The sequence below is a fragment of the Thunnus albacares genome, chromosome 14 (genome assembly GCF_914725855.1).
Source record: "Thunnus albacares chromosome 14, fThuAlb1.1, whole genome shotgun sequence".
Lineage (NCBI taxonomy): Eukaryota > Metazoa > Chordata > Actinopteri > Scombriformes > Scombridae > Thunnus > Thunnus albacares.
Window position 1 is genome coordinate 15,740,968 of NC_058119.1, and position 17,548 is coordinate 15,758,515.

A 17,548-nucleotide genomic window follows, 5' to 3' on the forward strand; every position below is an offset into this window, starting at 1 on the left:
AGACAGGAGTAGGAATAGTGAAATTACAATGTGGAGAACCAAATCCCATTGTTTTGCATAGAAACTGTGCTATACAAATACTGTAAGACTGCATGGCTGTGTAAAGAATACCGGAACAAATATTGTATGAGTAATACTGTATATACAAAGCTAGTTCATGTGTATCTATTGATGGATATAGTATATGTACAGCATATAGTCTGCTTAATCTGATAATGAAAGGATTTTATGTGGATTCTTTGTGTATTCTAGTATTAATATTGTGATATTGATTGAGCATATCACCCTGCTCTGCTACCTACCCAACAACAGCAACGTCTGTCGTCTGTTTGTATGACATATGACCTTATACTCTGCTATAACACTTCCCTTTAGAACACAGAGATCATGACCCTGTGGTTTGTTAAAAAGAAAGAGCTCAGAGGGAAATAAAATCACAGAGGAACGTGTAAAGCATTTCAGCATCGCAAGTGATGCTATGACTAAGATTCCCCTCCACGTCCTCTATCTGAACATTCACCTGTACGCTTTTTATATGCATGCACCATCACAAGACCTGCATACGGTGCGGAGCATATGGCCCGCGTGTTACAAATGCGCTGAATAATTAACGATGATGCACGTAGCCCTTCTGTCACTGTGGAACTGAATTATTCAATCCATTAGAAAGAAACATACACACACATGCAGACATTTATCAAATCTCTCAATTTGAGAAGAAGAAGGGAAATATGTTTACAGTGTAAAGCAGAGGAAATGTAATGAATCTCTCTGACTCATGCGGAGGGAATAGTGGAAGTTGGAACAATAGAGTGACACATGAGGACACCTGGAAACACACAGCGGTACGCATACACACACTCACATATACATACACGCTCATACATGCCTCCGCCCGAGTAGTCCATGACAGGAGGAAGCAGAGAGGAGGGGAGCGAGGTCCGTCTGTGCACCTGCCCACCTAAGAAAGGCTGCAAATAGACACCACCTGCGTACTGCGTGTGTCTACACACAGCGAGCCTTCACTCTGCTTTCTCTTCTCCCTGTTAGACTCTGCTCCTTTCACAGCATCAATGTCATTATGGACCGCAGTTTCCAGGTTCAGATTAAATCAAATGTCCCAGCATCTTGTGGATTTTAGGGAAACCCTGCTCGGGATTAAATAACCTGCATTTTCTCCAACATGACTCAGCATTTTGCCTTCTGGTTTTCCCCTTAGCAGGCTTCTTGGGATTAGAGTCTGAGTCTGCATCCACTGAAGCATGCTTATTAAGCACTCCTAAGGCCCAGAGTCACACTATTGCTGTTTTTATAAATTGCAATTAAGGCTTTTATGGTATCATTCATCTCCTGCGGAAAATTTTCACCCTCCTCCCTTCTACAGAAAGATCAGTGATGAAAGATAAAACCTCTGTGTCAGAATCTCATTTTGGGAATTCCCAACCCCAAGACAAAATGAGCCTAGTTTACTCAGTTCTTGAATGTGGTGTTGATACATTTGTCCCACATTGCAGCACATGTTTGAGATAGAGGAACTGCTTACATTTGTAATTTTAACATTGCATTTACATTGTAGGTGTTGTTGATCACTAGGCCACTATGACGCCCCGTTGGAGTGATTAACTTTGTTTATTTAGTTGCAAAATGTTCAATCTGGTTCCCCACTGGTGTTCCAATTCATATGATATACTATGATTATAAAATATGTAATTTACACTTATTGAGTACCTAGTTTATTACATATCATAAATAATTCACAGTGGAATATTTGGGCAGTTTGAAAACAAATTATAAATCTGTGCTGGTTCATACAAAGAGAAAATAATAAAGGGTATGCACTGATTTGACATCAATCAAACTGTATCTTTGAATGCTATCGACTCAAATTTTTGAAACTTTACAAATAGAAAAAATGTTTTTCCAATAATTTAGCACCGTGTTTGTTTATTTTTTGTTATGCATTCTGGTGTTTTTTTGATCACAGGTCACTTCTTCTCATTAAAACACTTAAAACGCAGTGAAAACCAGTATGTAGCCCCTTTCAATGAAACTGCGTTGCTAGAAAACAGCTTGCATCTCATTTCCTGTATGCTGTTGACATTTACAAACCGCAACAGAGAATAAACACAAACACATTTGAAACTCTGTTAAATGGTCTGTTAGCTCACAGCTGAAGAGTCTAAATTCCCCTTGAGGCCCAAAGAGGCCTCACTGCTCCAAAGTGGTTTGAACCAACCAACCAGCAACCAAATAACAGTGCCATCCTCAGAGCCCTGCGCTCTCTATAGTGTGGCTGAAAAAGATTGTGTGGTTCACCTTTTGGTGAGACTCGGCTTGCCAGAACAAGTTGCGTTCACATTTATCCTGTCATTTTTAAGTAATAAAACTGTGTAATTATCGTTGGAGTGAATCATGCATGTATTGCTATGACAAAGAAGCCTTGTGTATCTTTACAGTGTAATTACATTACATTGTAAAAACTGCTCTGTCGATCACTCATTGCATAATGTATGAGTTTACTGGTGAGTCTGCAGTATGGCTGAGTGAGGCTCTAGTGGCTTTGTGAAAGCTGCTGAGCTCTCAGAAAATGAAGGGGAGCAGGTCTGTTTCAGTCTGCACTTTGGGGTGATTATTAAGATGGATGGATCATCAGACTGCTGCCTAGCAAGATCTGCAGAGCCAACAGTAGATCACCGACCTGCAGAGTCATATATACTAACACAGTCCTGGCAACCACACAGGAACACTTTACTTACTTGCAGTTCTCCGTCTGTCTGCCTCGAGACTGTGTGTGTGTGTGGATGCATTTACATTCAGTTTCATATTCATTATCAAGAACAAATGAACAAATATTTCTTTTTTTTTTTTAAATCTCTGCTTCATCAATCAAAGTCTCATCTCTTCACAAACGGCTAAACAGAAGTGCTTTAAGGTGTGTTCAGACTGAACTCACCCATTCAGCTGTGACATGTTTTGACAAAGCTGCCTCACAGCAGAATGGTGAAATAATGAGGAGAGTTCATTTGAACGCAGGCTTTCACTTTACAACCAAAACAAAAATACAAATCTAAGCATTAGTTCTGACATCTCGTATATCTTTTATCTCCTCTCCTCGCTCTCTCTCTCTCTCTCTGTCCCTCTCTTCTCCTGTCTTTGTCTTCCTGTCTTGTCTCCCTAGGTGGCGGTGAAGATTATAGACAAAACCCAGTTGAATCCCACCAGTCTACAGAAGGTGAGTTGTGTCGGCATTTTACAGCCACATGGTAACATTAACGGTTGCAGTGTTCCTGGCTTTTCCATTAGTCATTCTTCAGTTCTTGCTACCCTGCTTCTTTACTCTTTGAACTCAGGATGTGCTGTTTTACATAATGTAATCAGATGTAGTCAGGAGAGACCACAATGGTTGTTTAATCTCCAGCCCCCCCCCCCCCAAACACACACACTCTTGACTCTGTTGGTTTGTGGTTAGGAGCAGCTAAAAATACCCCTGCCTGCCTGTTTGTCACTTACCCCTGTCTAGCAGTCATAACCAATTACAACGAAGGGTTTGGGACCGTTTCCTGATTACTGAGTCCAAATCCAGCTCTTTCTGCTCATTAAACCAACACACGCACACACGCACATTCAAACACACACAATCCTCATAGCAGATTAGACCATGTGGAAGGAAAGCAGGCGCTGCTACAGTGTGAGCCAGCATCACCTACTTTGTGTTTTATATCTAAAAATATTGCAGCTGACTGACATGAATTATTTTCATGGTCATGACATAATCGTAGCATTGCTACTCTTTTTAATTTTAGTGTTTTGTAAAAGATGAGCAAATTGCTAAGCAACGCCGTGGTGACTCATTATAATAATGGACCATTATAACCACCACACCTACATAAACGGCAGTTGATGTCTTGATGGATCTCTGGGCCTCTATCTCGCTTTGACTCATCAGGGTTAGAAAATATTTGCAGCTGCAAGCACCTTAATGACTAAATAATAACAACAATTAGCTTCCCAAAACGTCTGCCATCTCATATAGGTCTGAATGAGTTTTACTGGCGGAGGCTAATCAGCGGGGTTTGATTAACTGTATTGGGCTACTATGAGACCAAATTTGTCTCTTGGCTGAAATCCTGCTTGCAGATGAAATCCTGCTTGCAGATCTATAACACAAGAACAATTTTTAGCCTATGAGGGCATTTCTAGCATGATTCTGTTCCTGGCATTGTTCTCCACGAGCAAAGCACATCTGTAATTGACTTGGATCTTAATGGGATCCGACTGCAATTCTTCAGCCAATCAGCGCAAAAGACGCTGCGAGAATTTCAAGATCTCACTTCCACACTCATCTAATTTGACTGAGATTTATTTTCATTGTGTGAGCTCTTTTGTTAAACAGCCCATTATGTGGTTTCTAATCTGTGCACACACAGCGGGGTGATGAACATTTAAAGGCTAATGTGTGTGTGGCTTTTAGATTAGAATATAAACTGGCAGTGACTTCAACGATTTGGGTGTTGTCTAGGTCATGAGTGGTTACATGCCCGATGGGTCATGCTGTCCGCTGCCTGGTGATAAACGTACAGTAGCAGGGCAGACGTATCATGTGAGACTGCAGGCCAATCAGGTCTTTCTGATTAATTATTCAGTGGGCCTTTCACATATTGTCTGCAGTAGATCCGAGAGGGTCAATATCCAGAAGTCTTATGGCGTTTTATGGGGGAATAGCTTTTATTTGTGTAAAAGCATGTACATGCACATTGGCATTGTTGGGTGTATGTGTGCTCATTTGTTATATTTAATGTGTTTATGTATCTGTGTCTGAGTGCAGAGATGTATTTGTATGCCTGTGTGGGAGACTTAATGCATGATGTAGCTGTATATTTTAATGTCTTGTGCTCACTCCTATAGATTGCTGTAATGGTATACAGAGGTGCCATCTGCAATGCAGAAGCTTCTCTTATAATGCAGCAGTCGTCTCCCGGATTGAATCGATTGTCTCATTGACTCAGTGTCCTATGCCATTCTTGTAAAAGCTCCACTATGGCAGCATTAAAGGGTACATCCACCTTAAAGAATATAGCTGGTGATATTCTATATTTTTATTAATGTCAATAAATATCACGTGCAGAGCTAAACCAACAATAAATTAATGGTACTTACAGGTATTGTGTGTGTATCCAAAACCTGATTGATCTTATTCGTCTGTGCTGAAGACCTCTGTTGTTGTCCAAAAACTACTTAAAACATGTCAGTCAGCCACATCATTGCACTGGGTGACATTTTCCTTCATTACAAAGAGTTTGGGCATTATAGTTTGTTTAGAAACAGCTCTAAAGTCTAATAACAGTGATCACCTTTTGAGTCTCCGGAGAGTAGTTCCGTGGAACGCAGAGGCCACTGTACATGCACTGGAATATAGTTCATAATGTATAGACTTTATATCTATTTTTATATTTACTTTATATTTTTTATATTTTCCATGTTTTTTCAACTTGTATGAAGTTAGCAGTAGAAAATGAAGTGCTCTGTACCTGGTTGTGGAAATGTCTGGACCACACGATTATATGCACAACAGAAATTCCACTTTTTACCTTTTGAATCCTGTGTTCTGCTGGAGGCAATAAGGAATCCAAGTTTTGGCACCCAAGTTACATCAGTGCTTACAACCACTGTTGCCCTCAGAGTCTGATCCAGACATTGCAAATTTCTCAAAGAACTTTAGTATAAAGTCAAGACGGTGTGAAATGTAGCACAACAAGCTAGCGAAGTTCTGTAAACAGAATCACATTCCCAGGCATGTGCAGTGGCATCTGCCTTACACAGAACTACTATCTGGAGACTAAAACCATGATCATGTTATTAGTCTGTTTCTAAATTAATTAACGTGACCATAATCTTTGTGGTGAAGAAACATGTCACCCAGCGAAGCAGTGTGCCTCATTGACATGTTTTTAATAGAGTTTGGACAACGATGGAGGTCTACAGCACAGAGGAATGAGATATATCAGGCTGATTGTAAGTAGGATTGGCTCATTGTGGGAATGGCTGTGCACATGAGATTTGTTGACCATAAGAAAATATAGAAAATTGCCAGCCATATCCTTTAATACAGATTTTGCTTGGTTGTTCTCAACATTGAACTGGCCAAGTAATATCTGGGAAAAATGAAGTCTGGGCTAGAAACAAAAACATAAACATTGTCATTCTTTGGTTGCCATTCATGGTCCTTAGGGATTATAGTGCTGCTGGTTTTCTATCACACCAGCCAGTTAATTGAAGATAAAAGCAATGATTATCAGATTGGATGGTTAGAATTGAAACATTGAATTAAAACAAGTTCAGGGTCCAGAGAGCAATAATTGAAAACCATCACTCTGATATAAACAAACAGATCTATAGAAGTAGTGTGGATCATTTTATCCTTCAATGAACTTCGTTGCGGAATATCTAAAATCATAAAAAAATGAAATCTTCTCTTGCAGTTGGAGGTTCCCACTGGGTACTGTCTACATCTTCGGTCTTCAGTGACGTCAGCATATCTTGCTGACATCAGTTATTTCATTATTTTTGCTTCAGTTGCTCGTTTTGTTGGAGGCCCTCTTCATTTTTTTTTAGAAGTCTAGACTGAATCTGACTACATTCCCAGAGGGTGTCTGGGCTGCTCTGCTTGCTCTGTTCCCATCATGACTCTCACCATGGGAAAGCAGCGAGAAAATTTAACGATGAATGGATTTTAAATTCAAGAAGACATACACAAATTCTGCTTTAGAATGGATTTTCTCCTCTTAACATCTATGGCATTGTAGTCATTCTGCACTGGACAGTACATTGATCATACCACAGTGCACATTTTCATGGTTAAACATGGCATTCTGTATAGCTGAGCAGGCTATTTTTAGAGGCGGAGACGGGTATAATTATTGATTTAGTGACTCAGGCATCTTTACATGCTTGAAGAGCAGAGGTTGGAGCATTCTTTGGTGCTTCTGGAAATCTGGTGTCTAAGCTGACCTTGCTCTGCATCAAAGTTGATTAGACATTTTGCACTAAGGTTAAACCAGGAGAAGAATTGCACCATGCAAACAATAGTACTAGTTTTTTGTTTGTGATCTTGTTTGTCAGTGTGGGTGAGCGAGGCTTGAGAGGTCTGATTTGGCCGCATCACTGCTCCACTGTTAACGGCTCTTTCATGTTAGCCTGTCAAAATGCCACTGATCTCTCTTTTTATGGTCCCAGAGGAGCCCGGCTGTGGGCACACCATCTGGCACTGTAGGCACAGCCAGCGCTCTGGCAGATCCTATACAACCACACACACACAAGCCTGCATGAAACATACTGACATGCACAGGAGGAGATCCTTTGCTTTATGCAGAAGGCTCTAGCCGGCAGAACTTCTGCTCTTTTCAGAGTTTCAGTCACGGTTTTGACAACATTTCACACATGTTCATGCATACTCGTACTCATAATTTCACTCACATACACATACAAACATAGGCATCGTCTCACTCATTTCCCAGTAGGATTTAGTTGAGGTTCACATTGCAGAGATGAAAATTTGATTTTATCACTGACTTTGTTGAGCTTATCTTTGTCAGTGTAGTGTTTCCCTGCATGTGTTCGATTTAAAAGATGCTTGTAGAGCCCAGAATGAGTCATGAGGTTAGAATGAAGCTCTGGTCTGTTCCTTTATGGCCCATTGGCGTTCTCTGGCCGGGTGTGACTTTGTGGCGGTTTCACTCTAACAGGAAATGAGGTCAGCTGAGCTTCTAAAGCACCTCCTTAGATCCGCCACAGGAAATGCATCACATGTCATCTGTGGTCAGGGATGTTGACATTGTCATGGTTTTTAGGCATTTTATCCCTAAAATAGGCCTTGCCGTTAATCCCCTCTTTCACTGAGCAAACACTGCTCTCATCCCACCATCCCACCGCACTCTGTCCCTTTCTAATCTGTAAATAACAATCGTTTCTTTTCATTACTTCAGCTCAGTGAGGATGATAACAGCGATGAACTACGAAAGGTTACATGATCGACTAGTCAGACATGCTAACGTAGGTATGCTGTTTCACACAATTAAAGCTTGTGCTGTTCAGTATGTTAAAATGCAAGTCACATTCAGAAAAAACATTTGCCTTGTGTGGCACAAAACAGAGTGAAGAAAGTCAATGAAGCGATAAAAACACTGAGCTTCTCCAAAATTTCTCGAAAAAAAAAAAATGCTAACCTTCAGTCTTCATGTCTTTTATCTGAGTGTGATGGTGTGATTTTTTTCTAGTTTTTAAGTCAGTCAGGAAACATTCAGAACAACACACTTGGACTCTATTTATGTATTTTCTGCCAGTTGCAAAAAGCCCACCATGGGGTCAAGCTCTGTTAATGGCTGTTGTTTATGTCTGTCTTGCGCCTGCCACTCTGCATTAGCCAATGAAATGCTGTGGAGCCCATGGGCGAACAGAGCTTTGATCTTGTTCAGATGAGTGGAATGTGATTGGACAGACGGCACTGTTGTCTGAGGTGAATCATAAAATAAATCCAATGTCAAGGCTGCTAAGATATGCATTGATTTACGTGTGGATATGTTTTCAGTGCTGTCATGGCTTTGATTGTTTAAATGGTCTTTTTGGTCAAAGTCAAGTCTATTGCTGCCTAATGAATAAGAAGTGGCATATCTTTGCAGAAGCAGAGGGAGACAGGGACAGAGAGATGTGCCTTTTCTTGTTGAGGTTATTTTCAGTACCTCAGGAGTCGAGGACAGGACAGGAGAGTTTGTCTAAATGTCAGCGAGGCTTTCAATCCATCTGTCTGCCCTTGTGTTTGTCTTTCTGTCTCTTGCTGTCTTTCTTTGACAAACAAAGCAGTGGTTACTTACTGATGTATGGTTTTGAAATACTATCTGTGCACATGAAAACATGCACGCACACTCTCATTAGAGGGATGAGAGCTTCCAGGCTACTCATCTTATCAATAATCTCCATGTTGAATGAGCAGCTGTGCTGCTGTGACTGAAATAGTCCAGCCAGTTCCTGTAAGTGTTCCCAGTCTGATATCTGCTGTTCTGCTCCTTCTGCATGGGGACTCTGCTGTAATTAAGGCTAGTTTGGGAGTCTGGGCGCCCCTGGGTGGCTGGAAGTAGGTCACTGGCACAGACTACTGAGATTCAGGCGCATTGGAAACGGTGTGTTTTCATGTGTGTGTGATACACATTTTGTTTTTGCAGCTTTTTTTGTAATCATTTTCTTTAATCACTGTCTCAATTCATCAACCGCATCAAGTGTTTTTAATCACTTTAGTTTGGAAAAGGTCATTTAGCCTCACAGGAAGTTCGGCCCAAATATTCAGTACATGCTCACCTTGTCCAGAACAACCTTATAACCTGCATTATGCCAAGCTGTGACTCCCCTTCGTGCCTGTAGATATTATTGGTTTTAATACTAGACTGGATCAAAGATCCCAAACTCATTATCTCTTGTCAGCCTCCATGGTGGCAACATCCCTATTGAGCTTGTATTGACAGGCACTGTGTTTGTTGTCGTCGTTTTCCACAGCCCTTCTCAGATTTGTTCTAATTTTTGTTTCCAAGTGGCTGCACGCGTGCTTCCCATGTGAGGGGCTTTAGGGCAATGACGCAAACGAGAGAGAGAGAGAGAGAGAGAGAGGGAAAGAGAGAGAGTGAGGCAGAGATAGAGATCAAGATAAAACACTGACTGTTTACTCCATCACTCATTCAGAATAATGAAGAATTTCTGCCCTGAACGATGCGTCACATGTTAAAGCATAGGAGGATGCATATCTGAGGCTGTGACCTATGTGTTTATTTTTGTATACTGCAGGACATCTTCTGGTTATTATGTCAGTGTGTTTCCACTCTAATTGACTTGTTACCATGGGGGAACCTCTCAGGCCAACATAGCAGCTGATGAATATGGAGCAGGGTTCGCCACACAGGAGAAGTTCGCTATTCTGAGTCTCTCAGGAACTGTGGACAAAAACATGGTCCCACAACAAAATTAAACTCTGAAAGCTGCATTAGCACATATTCCTTTAAAATGTTTCATTTTGAAAGTCAAACAGATAGCTATCGTTATCATATCATCACTATTCATAGAGTACGTTGTTAAGTACTCTATGAATTCCCTTTTATGAAAAGTTGCAGTGTTGTAGCAGCATAAGAATTACAAAACAAAGGCAGATAATAAATAAGTAGTAAAGATATAAATAACTAAAACCTTAACTAGAAACTGAACTTAGTTAAAGTTAAAAACAAGGACCATACTCTTAATCTATATATATACAATGAGAGTGCCTGATCATGGTTGTGCAGCATATTATGTTGTTGCAGTTTAAGTATTAAACTATTAAAATAGTTCAACTGCAAAGGGGAATCAGCAGTTATGCACCTCTATTAGACATTTTATTAATACTATGACGTATCCTGACTTTTCCTGTCCACTCATCAGGTTAGTTGCATTTACATTGTCCTGAATTTGAATTATGACATTATTCTATATTTTTCTTGTCAACAAATCCCATGAAAAGACCAAAAGTAACAATGTGTTCCCTGTCTGTGGCCCTCAACCACAAGCCCATTGTTTCCTTATAACGTAAGGCTTATAATGTTAAAAAAAGGTCACAAATATGTAAATATGTAGTTTCTAAAAGGCCATGTAATTTCCTGACACAGCTGGGCACTGTAGTTTTTAGCAAATGTTACTCAAATAGGAGTAAATTGTGCATTTGTTGGGGACTATCTGCAGCTGCGAATTAATACGCATTTGGTGCGCTATTGAGTATTTACAGCTGCAGGACTGTGTACTGCATGCGGCATTGACTTCAAATAAACTACAGTGCCCACGATCATTGTAATATAGGAACATCAAGGAACAACAATTGATATTTTTGGACAACAATGGAGCTCTATGGCTCATAGGAATAAGCTATATCAGGGTTAGCAACACAGGCAGTTCATGATAGGAGGATAAATACATTGTTTTCTTTCTTTCTTTTCCTTTTATGGAATTTGTTGAAAATAAGAAATACATAGAATATCTCCAGCCTAATTTTTTAAGCCCTTTGTAGCAACTCTCTGTTTCTGTGTGTGTATGTGTGTGTGTGTGTGTGTGTGTGTGTGTGTGTGTGTGTGTGCTTGGTCTAATGAGGTGAGAGGTGTCAGAAAGAGAGAAGCAGGCGAGCAAGTAGAGACAGAGAACTGAGTAGAGAATTAGAGGAGAGAGTACCTGCATGTTGTTGAACCAGACTGTAGCTGAGAGGTCCCACAGAGTCGGGCCTGCTCACACTGGTATAATGGCTGTGTTTGATGACCTAGAAACATAGACTACCCCAGCACTTATGTAAGACCTAAAAGGCCATTAGAAAAGTTGCACGCATATACTGATATACACACACGTGCATATGCATCACCACTGTCCATTCCCGTTCTTGATTTGACATGATAGATAATGACATGTTGAGTAACTGTCAATTTAAAATCGACAGGAGATGAAAGTATCACTCAGGAACCTTTTTGCTTAATCAAAGCGGTCAGCAAATTTCTAAATCTGTGTTCTGTCCCAGGTAGCAGGACAGTAGATGCTAAATCCCAGTCGAGTGAGTGTTGAAACTTAACACTCAGCACAGCGTCGGCACAGCACGACTGGGAATCAGCAGTAATGTAAATGATTCAACAGCACCTCTAAGTGGCTGGAGGAGCTCGTCTGACATAAACAGTCATTGGCAAGATAGAGGAGATGGTTTTAAATGATTATAACCCTCAATGCTCTCCTATCTGCCTCTGCACTCAGCTGTAATACACAGCGCTTGGAGAAAGTAGACTGGCGAATTTTCCTTTTAGAGGTTTGTCCTAAGAATGGATAACAACTTTCCCCCTCTGCAGTATCAATATAAATCTCATTAGATGTTTAAATTCTGCTGTGTTTTTAAGAACTGCAGTACTAAAGCATCAATATGATTTTGCTGCTCTGTTTTTTTGCGTGTCCATGTTAAGATGATTATATGAGGCTGCAGATGCCGAACTGGCTGGAGGCCTTTGCACCGCTACCCGGCTGGCTGTGTGTGATGCTGCTGACTGGACTGCAGCGTTTTGGTGGAGTCGTAATTCTGCTCCTTATCTGTGTAGGCAGGGTTTAGTGCAGGCTTGTCACTGTACCAGTCATATTGCTTTACCGTAGTACAGTAGCCCCATGATCCTCAGGTCCTCTCATGTTCCTGTGGAGTGTAATCCAGTTTCAGAGGAATACACACTTTTATTGCGGCTTATCTCCCTAATCAGTGTTTTATAACATTTTCTACCAGTGCTTTCCCAGGAGAGTTGACGCTCGTTTTGCGAGTTTTTGGATGTATTAAATGTTCTTCTGTGTCTCAACAGCTCTTCAGGGAAGTTCGAATAATGAAGATACTAAATCATCCAAATATAGGTAAGTTCAAAGAGGAATCTACAACAGCTTAATGACAGCCTAGTAATCATACTCCCATTTAAATCAAATTAGTATTACCTATTAAACCGACACCCAGCACCAATTAAAACCAGTATAACTCGAAAAGTCAGAGATCACACTTAAATCCGAATTATTCCCTTTGTGTTATTTGTTCCCTTGTAATAAATGAGTTGTGATAAAAGCAATGGATAAACAGTATTTATAAATCTATTTGATATTTTTGAGCGGGTTCATCTGATTTCCTGTTCTCAAAGTAAGAATAACATCAAACTGAAGTTCCACAACTGAGTGATATCCTCCATAAAGCACTACTAGAAGCTAAGGTATGACCCAAGGATCTTTGAGGATGTTAACAGTAGCATTAGCTACAATCAAATGCTTTCTTAATAACTAGAAGTGATGGCAATTTACATTTATGGAAGATATTGCCTTCTTAAAGTATTGAGGGCTTCATTCAGACTCAGTTTTAATGCAGTGAGGGGACTCTAACCACACCAGTGAGCTCCACTGACTCTGGAACCTCCATTTGCCAAAACAATGTTTTTTAAGAAGCTAATTTATTTGATTCCTGTCTACTATTCTCTTCCTCACTCTGCCCTTTTTTTCCCAATTTCTCCTGCAGTGAAATTGTTTGAGGTGATTGAGACCGAGAAGACACTTTATTTGGTGATGGAGTATGCCAGTGGTGGTGAGTGAAGCATTAATGCATATCCACTAAATGTGTGACATTTGCTTGATTTTGCAAGCGTATTCCTGCTTGTTATCTCCACACTACGGGTGCGAGAGCCATTTTATTATGCATGCACCCAGATAAAAACACTGACAGTACATAGTGCCATGAGGTCATGTAAGTTTAAGCTGCCTCTAATGTAATATTCATCACAGAAAACTCTTTACAAATCTGTAACTCGAGCTCAAATACTTGCAAAACATGCCGTTTGGTGGTTGTTTTTATCTAACAAACTCTCACATGAATGATTACATGATTATAGCAAACCTCGTTGTGATAAAATGAAGATCATATGATGACAATGTTCTGATTGATCATTGTATGTTTCGTCTATCTGCTCCAGGAGAGGTATTCGACTATTTGGTGGCTCATGGCAGAATGAAGGAGAAGGAGGCCAGGGCCAAGTTCAGACAGGTGAGTCATCGGCATCACAGCACTTGCACCTCTGTCGTCATTTCATTAGTGTTTTCAGAGGGAAGGCTGCATGCACCAAGATCAAGCTTCGTCACTGACTGCAGAGGAAAGATGAAGATAGCTTGGTCGAAGAGAACGGGGGGGTTGAGAACTACTTCCTTATAGATGCGGCTCTGACACCTAGTGGTTCCACAACGAGGCATCTACGGCAGTTCATGTTTTCACCTCTTTCATGCTTGCTTATGCTCTGACAATGAGCAGAATCAGAGTATTTGTCCTTCAATCCTCTAATTATTCAATATAGCTAAAGCAAGATCCTGATAATCCATCTTTCACGTCCACACTATCCATGTTTAAATCCCTCAGAGAGGGTCTTAGATGACTCAGATGAACTGTGTGTGAAACAGTGTGGGTGTCTGTGTGTGTCACAGTACACATAGCTCAGCACTCAGAAAGGTAAAAGTGTTGAAGCATGCGCGTGCCTGAGTGCACACAGGTGGGAGGCATACTGTGTTTTCTGTTTGATTGATATTGTAGCTATGTTGGTGAGATTTCCCTGTCAACTGTCATAGCAACAGCTCGCGGTGTGATACACAGAAAGCGCAAAATTGAATTGCATGCAGTTCGTAAACCTCAAATAAAGATTATAACAGCTCAGTTATTCACAAGCTGGAAAAGATATCATGCCCTCTGTCCCGCTGTAAACCAATTTAATTTAAATTAATTATTTTTTGTATTTTTATTGACCATTAACAATCAAAATGAATGGTATTTTTCCATGTGATGCTAACTTATTAAGTACTAAGATAGCAAAGTTTTTTGACTTAAAGACATCAAGACTCTCCTTCACAGTGAATCTGAATCATTATTGACTTAGTTGCTTTTCTTACCTGTGAAAAATATTGCCCATAATTTACATTTAATTTTGCTGATGAAAAAATCTTGCTAACCTGAGATAAACCAGGGTTGTAGCTTCACGCAATAATGAATACTATTTTTTCAAATTTTGTGGTTTGTGCTGTTTGTGTGGATGTTTTCATACATCTTGTTTGCATGTTATCAGAGGTGAAATCTTCAGTGAAACATTGGGGGGGACCAAGCGGATATGGGTGTGGGTGGTGGGGTGGAGGTGGAGGTGCACTAGGTTATTCGCAATCATCATATTTTGGGTAGAAAATCAACCTAATAAACAATTCAGTTTGTTGAGGAGTTACAGTATTGAGATGGAGGCAACAATCTCAGAGACAGTTCTTCAACCTGGACAAATAAACCTAAATCTTTTTGAATGGAGAGATACTACCAGAGGTATGGGAGAAAAAAGTGGCGAACTGACCCTTTAAATGGACCAGAACAAAAGAGGCCCAGGTTTATCTGAGCAGCTAAAAAGGTCACCTCTGCCACTCTAGTCCCAGAACACAATTAAAACACTGAAAATCCATTTTGTGCATAATGATAAGCTTATCTTGGACTTTTAGCTACTTAAAATAAAAATGTCTTGACAGCTATGATGGAGCGCCAGATTCATCCAGAAGCGCTGCTTTATTCCAAATAATTTCACAGTATAAACCTGGCATTTGTGTGTAAAAGCTGACCTATCGGATGTATAGCAGAGCACAGAACATTAATTACAGTTATATCCTGACCGATACTGTTGGTGTGTTAATGAAGTTGCTGTGCCACGTGCGTAAATGTGCCCATTGCTCTCTCAATTTAAAGACACTTATTGTTTCAGCTGCTGCATGATGCTGCAGTATTGTATCAAGTCAAAGGAAAGAATCTGATGCACAGCCAGCTGTGGGCAACAAACAGAACATCAGTACTCCCACTAATGGTTCTGCAAAATCCTGGATTATATTTACAGACACCTGAATGACATTATTGTTAAGATTCAGACATTAATGTAACCTGTTTCAGACCTGCCTGAATCACATTAATAGCTGTGTTTTGACACACATTTCAAGTTATTTAATAAATGCAAAATACTTGAGAGAAGTAAAAGCAAAATGTATAAAAGTTGATTTGCGTTCTAAAGAAGTATGTGTGCACACCTCTGCTAACTGTAGCCTCGCAAATTGTGGTGTTTGCACTTTCTGCAATTTTCATTATGGACCAATCTCTGTGCTGAAATGTGGAAAAAAGCATGAAACCACTGCAGAAAGTGCTCCGTTAACTGTAATAAGCAACTTTACTGCCTATAATACATCCTTGGCCTGTATGCATCTTGTTATGTGCAGCACCATAATTTCATCCTCCCTCCGACGCTCCACATTAAGTTCCACTCTGTTACATTAAAATACCAGTTTTGAGGACCATGCTTAAAACATTTGGGGCTGAAGAAGCCCTCAGGACCTACAGAATGGACCCAAAGCCTTGGCACGCATACTCGCACACTGTGCTTACAGCTGTTGTGTTTGCTGTTGCTGGGTGACATCAGAATCAGAATCAGCTTTACTGCCAAGTAGGTAATCAGATTACATACAAGGAATTCGATTTGGTGTTGTTATAGTGTGTAGCGGTCAAAAATATACAGACAAAAATATACACAAAAATAAGAGGTTCTAAATAATATAAAAAATAATTTACCATAGAAGAAAATGTAAGATATAAAAAAAAATAAAATAGAAAACAAAAATATAAAATATATTCTGGTGAGATGAGCAGCTATAGATTTTGTAGAAATTTAAATATTAAATAGAGGAGAGTGGGATGAATGCACAGGGTATTGACCAGGAGTAAACAGTGTATGCAGTATGCATAATTTATAATAAGTTATACAGTTGCGTTAATGTAATGCGTCGTGTAGGATCAAGGCATGTACAGCTGGGAGAGCTGGCAGCAGGGTCGGATAATGGTGTTAAAGGTGGAGCTGAAGTCCACAAACAGGATCCTGGTGTAGGTTCCTGCAGTGTCCAGATGCTGGAGGATGAAGTGAAGGGCCATGTTTACAGCATCATCCACAGACCTGTTGGCTCTGTAAACGAACTGCAGGGGGTCTAGGGGAGTGGGTCCGTGATTGATTTAAGGTGGGACAGTACAGGGTGCTCAAAAGACTTAATGACCCCAGACGTCAGGGCGACTCAAACAAGATGCAGGAGGTTTTCTGTGAATGATACACATCCAGTGTGTTTTGGAGTTGGTTTAACTCTGAATATTGAGGGGAACAAATTAGCTTTCTTTCAGCTTTTGGGGGACTCTGATGTCATGACAATTACAAATATTGGGGGGGACAAATTGCCATGTTTCATATATTGGGGGGAAATGACCCCCCGTCCCCCACAGCAATTACACGCATGCATGTTATGCATCGTTTGTACAACTATACATCTGTCTATTCTCTTCTCTGTAATACACCTTGTAACTACTGATTTGAAAAGGGCCTATACTCTTACCCAACACACCTGTTTTTAATGTCCTACGACATGCGTGTGTTTGTATTCCAGATTGTGTCTGCCGTGCAGTATTGTCACCAGAGGAGGATAGTACACAGGGATCTAAAGGTGAGGACCCACATTTTCTCTATAAAGCCCCATTCAGATGAATAAACCTCCATAAATCCACTTAAAAGTCATAGAACTTGCCTGAGAATCATCACATTTGAAGTTTTCTTCAGTATCAAACTAATCCAGTGATAGTTGTCTGTATATCTATGGCTCCATTGCAAACAGGAACTGCTAATAGCAAATATGACATACTTTTAATGAATGGGAAAAGGAGAATACCATTACCTGCCTGTAGCTGACATCACAACAGCCCAAATCTTTAAGGGGTCTTGCTTTCCCGATGGTTTTATTTTTTTCTGTTGTATTGGTTAAATCACCCCAGCTGCCCTAGAGAAATAAATCCCGTCTGAATGGGGCTTTACTCTCTCTGATACCTTGATATTTGCTTTCTCGAGATTAGTATCCATGTCTTGCATCTTTAGAAAAACACACTCTGATCAATCATGTTTTGTCA

General features: G+C 40.2%; 1 protein-coding gene across 6 annotated transcripts in view; it reads left to right on the forward strand.

Moving 5' to 3' along the window:
- The window catches only part of LOC122997030 (serine/threonine-protein kinase MARK1-like), a 31,651-nt gene that overhangs the window by 5,288 nt on the left and 8,815 nt on the right, over positions 1 to 17,548 (forward strand). For 5 of the 6 annotated variants that reach the window (XM_044372924.1, XM_044372920.1, XM_044372921.1 and 2 more), the window contains exons 3-7: positions 3,179 to 3,232; positions 12,381 to 12,429; positions 13,073 to 13,138; positions 13,524 to 13,594; positions 17,035 to 17,091. In XM_044372924.1, coding sequence (XP_044228859.1) covers positions 3,179 to 3,232; positions 12,381 to 12,429; positions 13,073 to 13,138; positions 13,524 to 13,594; positions 17,035 to 17,091 — 297 coding nt within the window. Of the gene's footprint in view, positions 1 to 3,178; positions 3,233 to 7,982; positions 8,043 to 12,380; positions 12,430 to 13,072; positions 13,139 to 13,523; positions 13,595 to 17,034; positions 17,092 to 17,548 lie in introns of those variants that run through there. The other variant, XM_044372925.1, reaches the window with a different exon arrangement.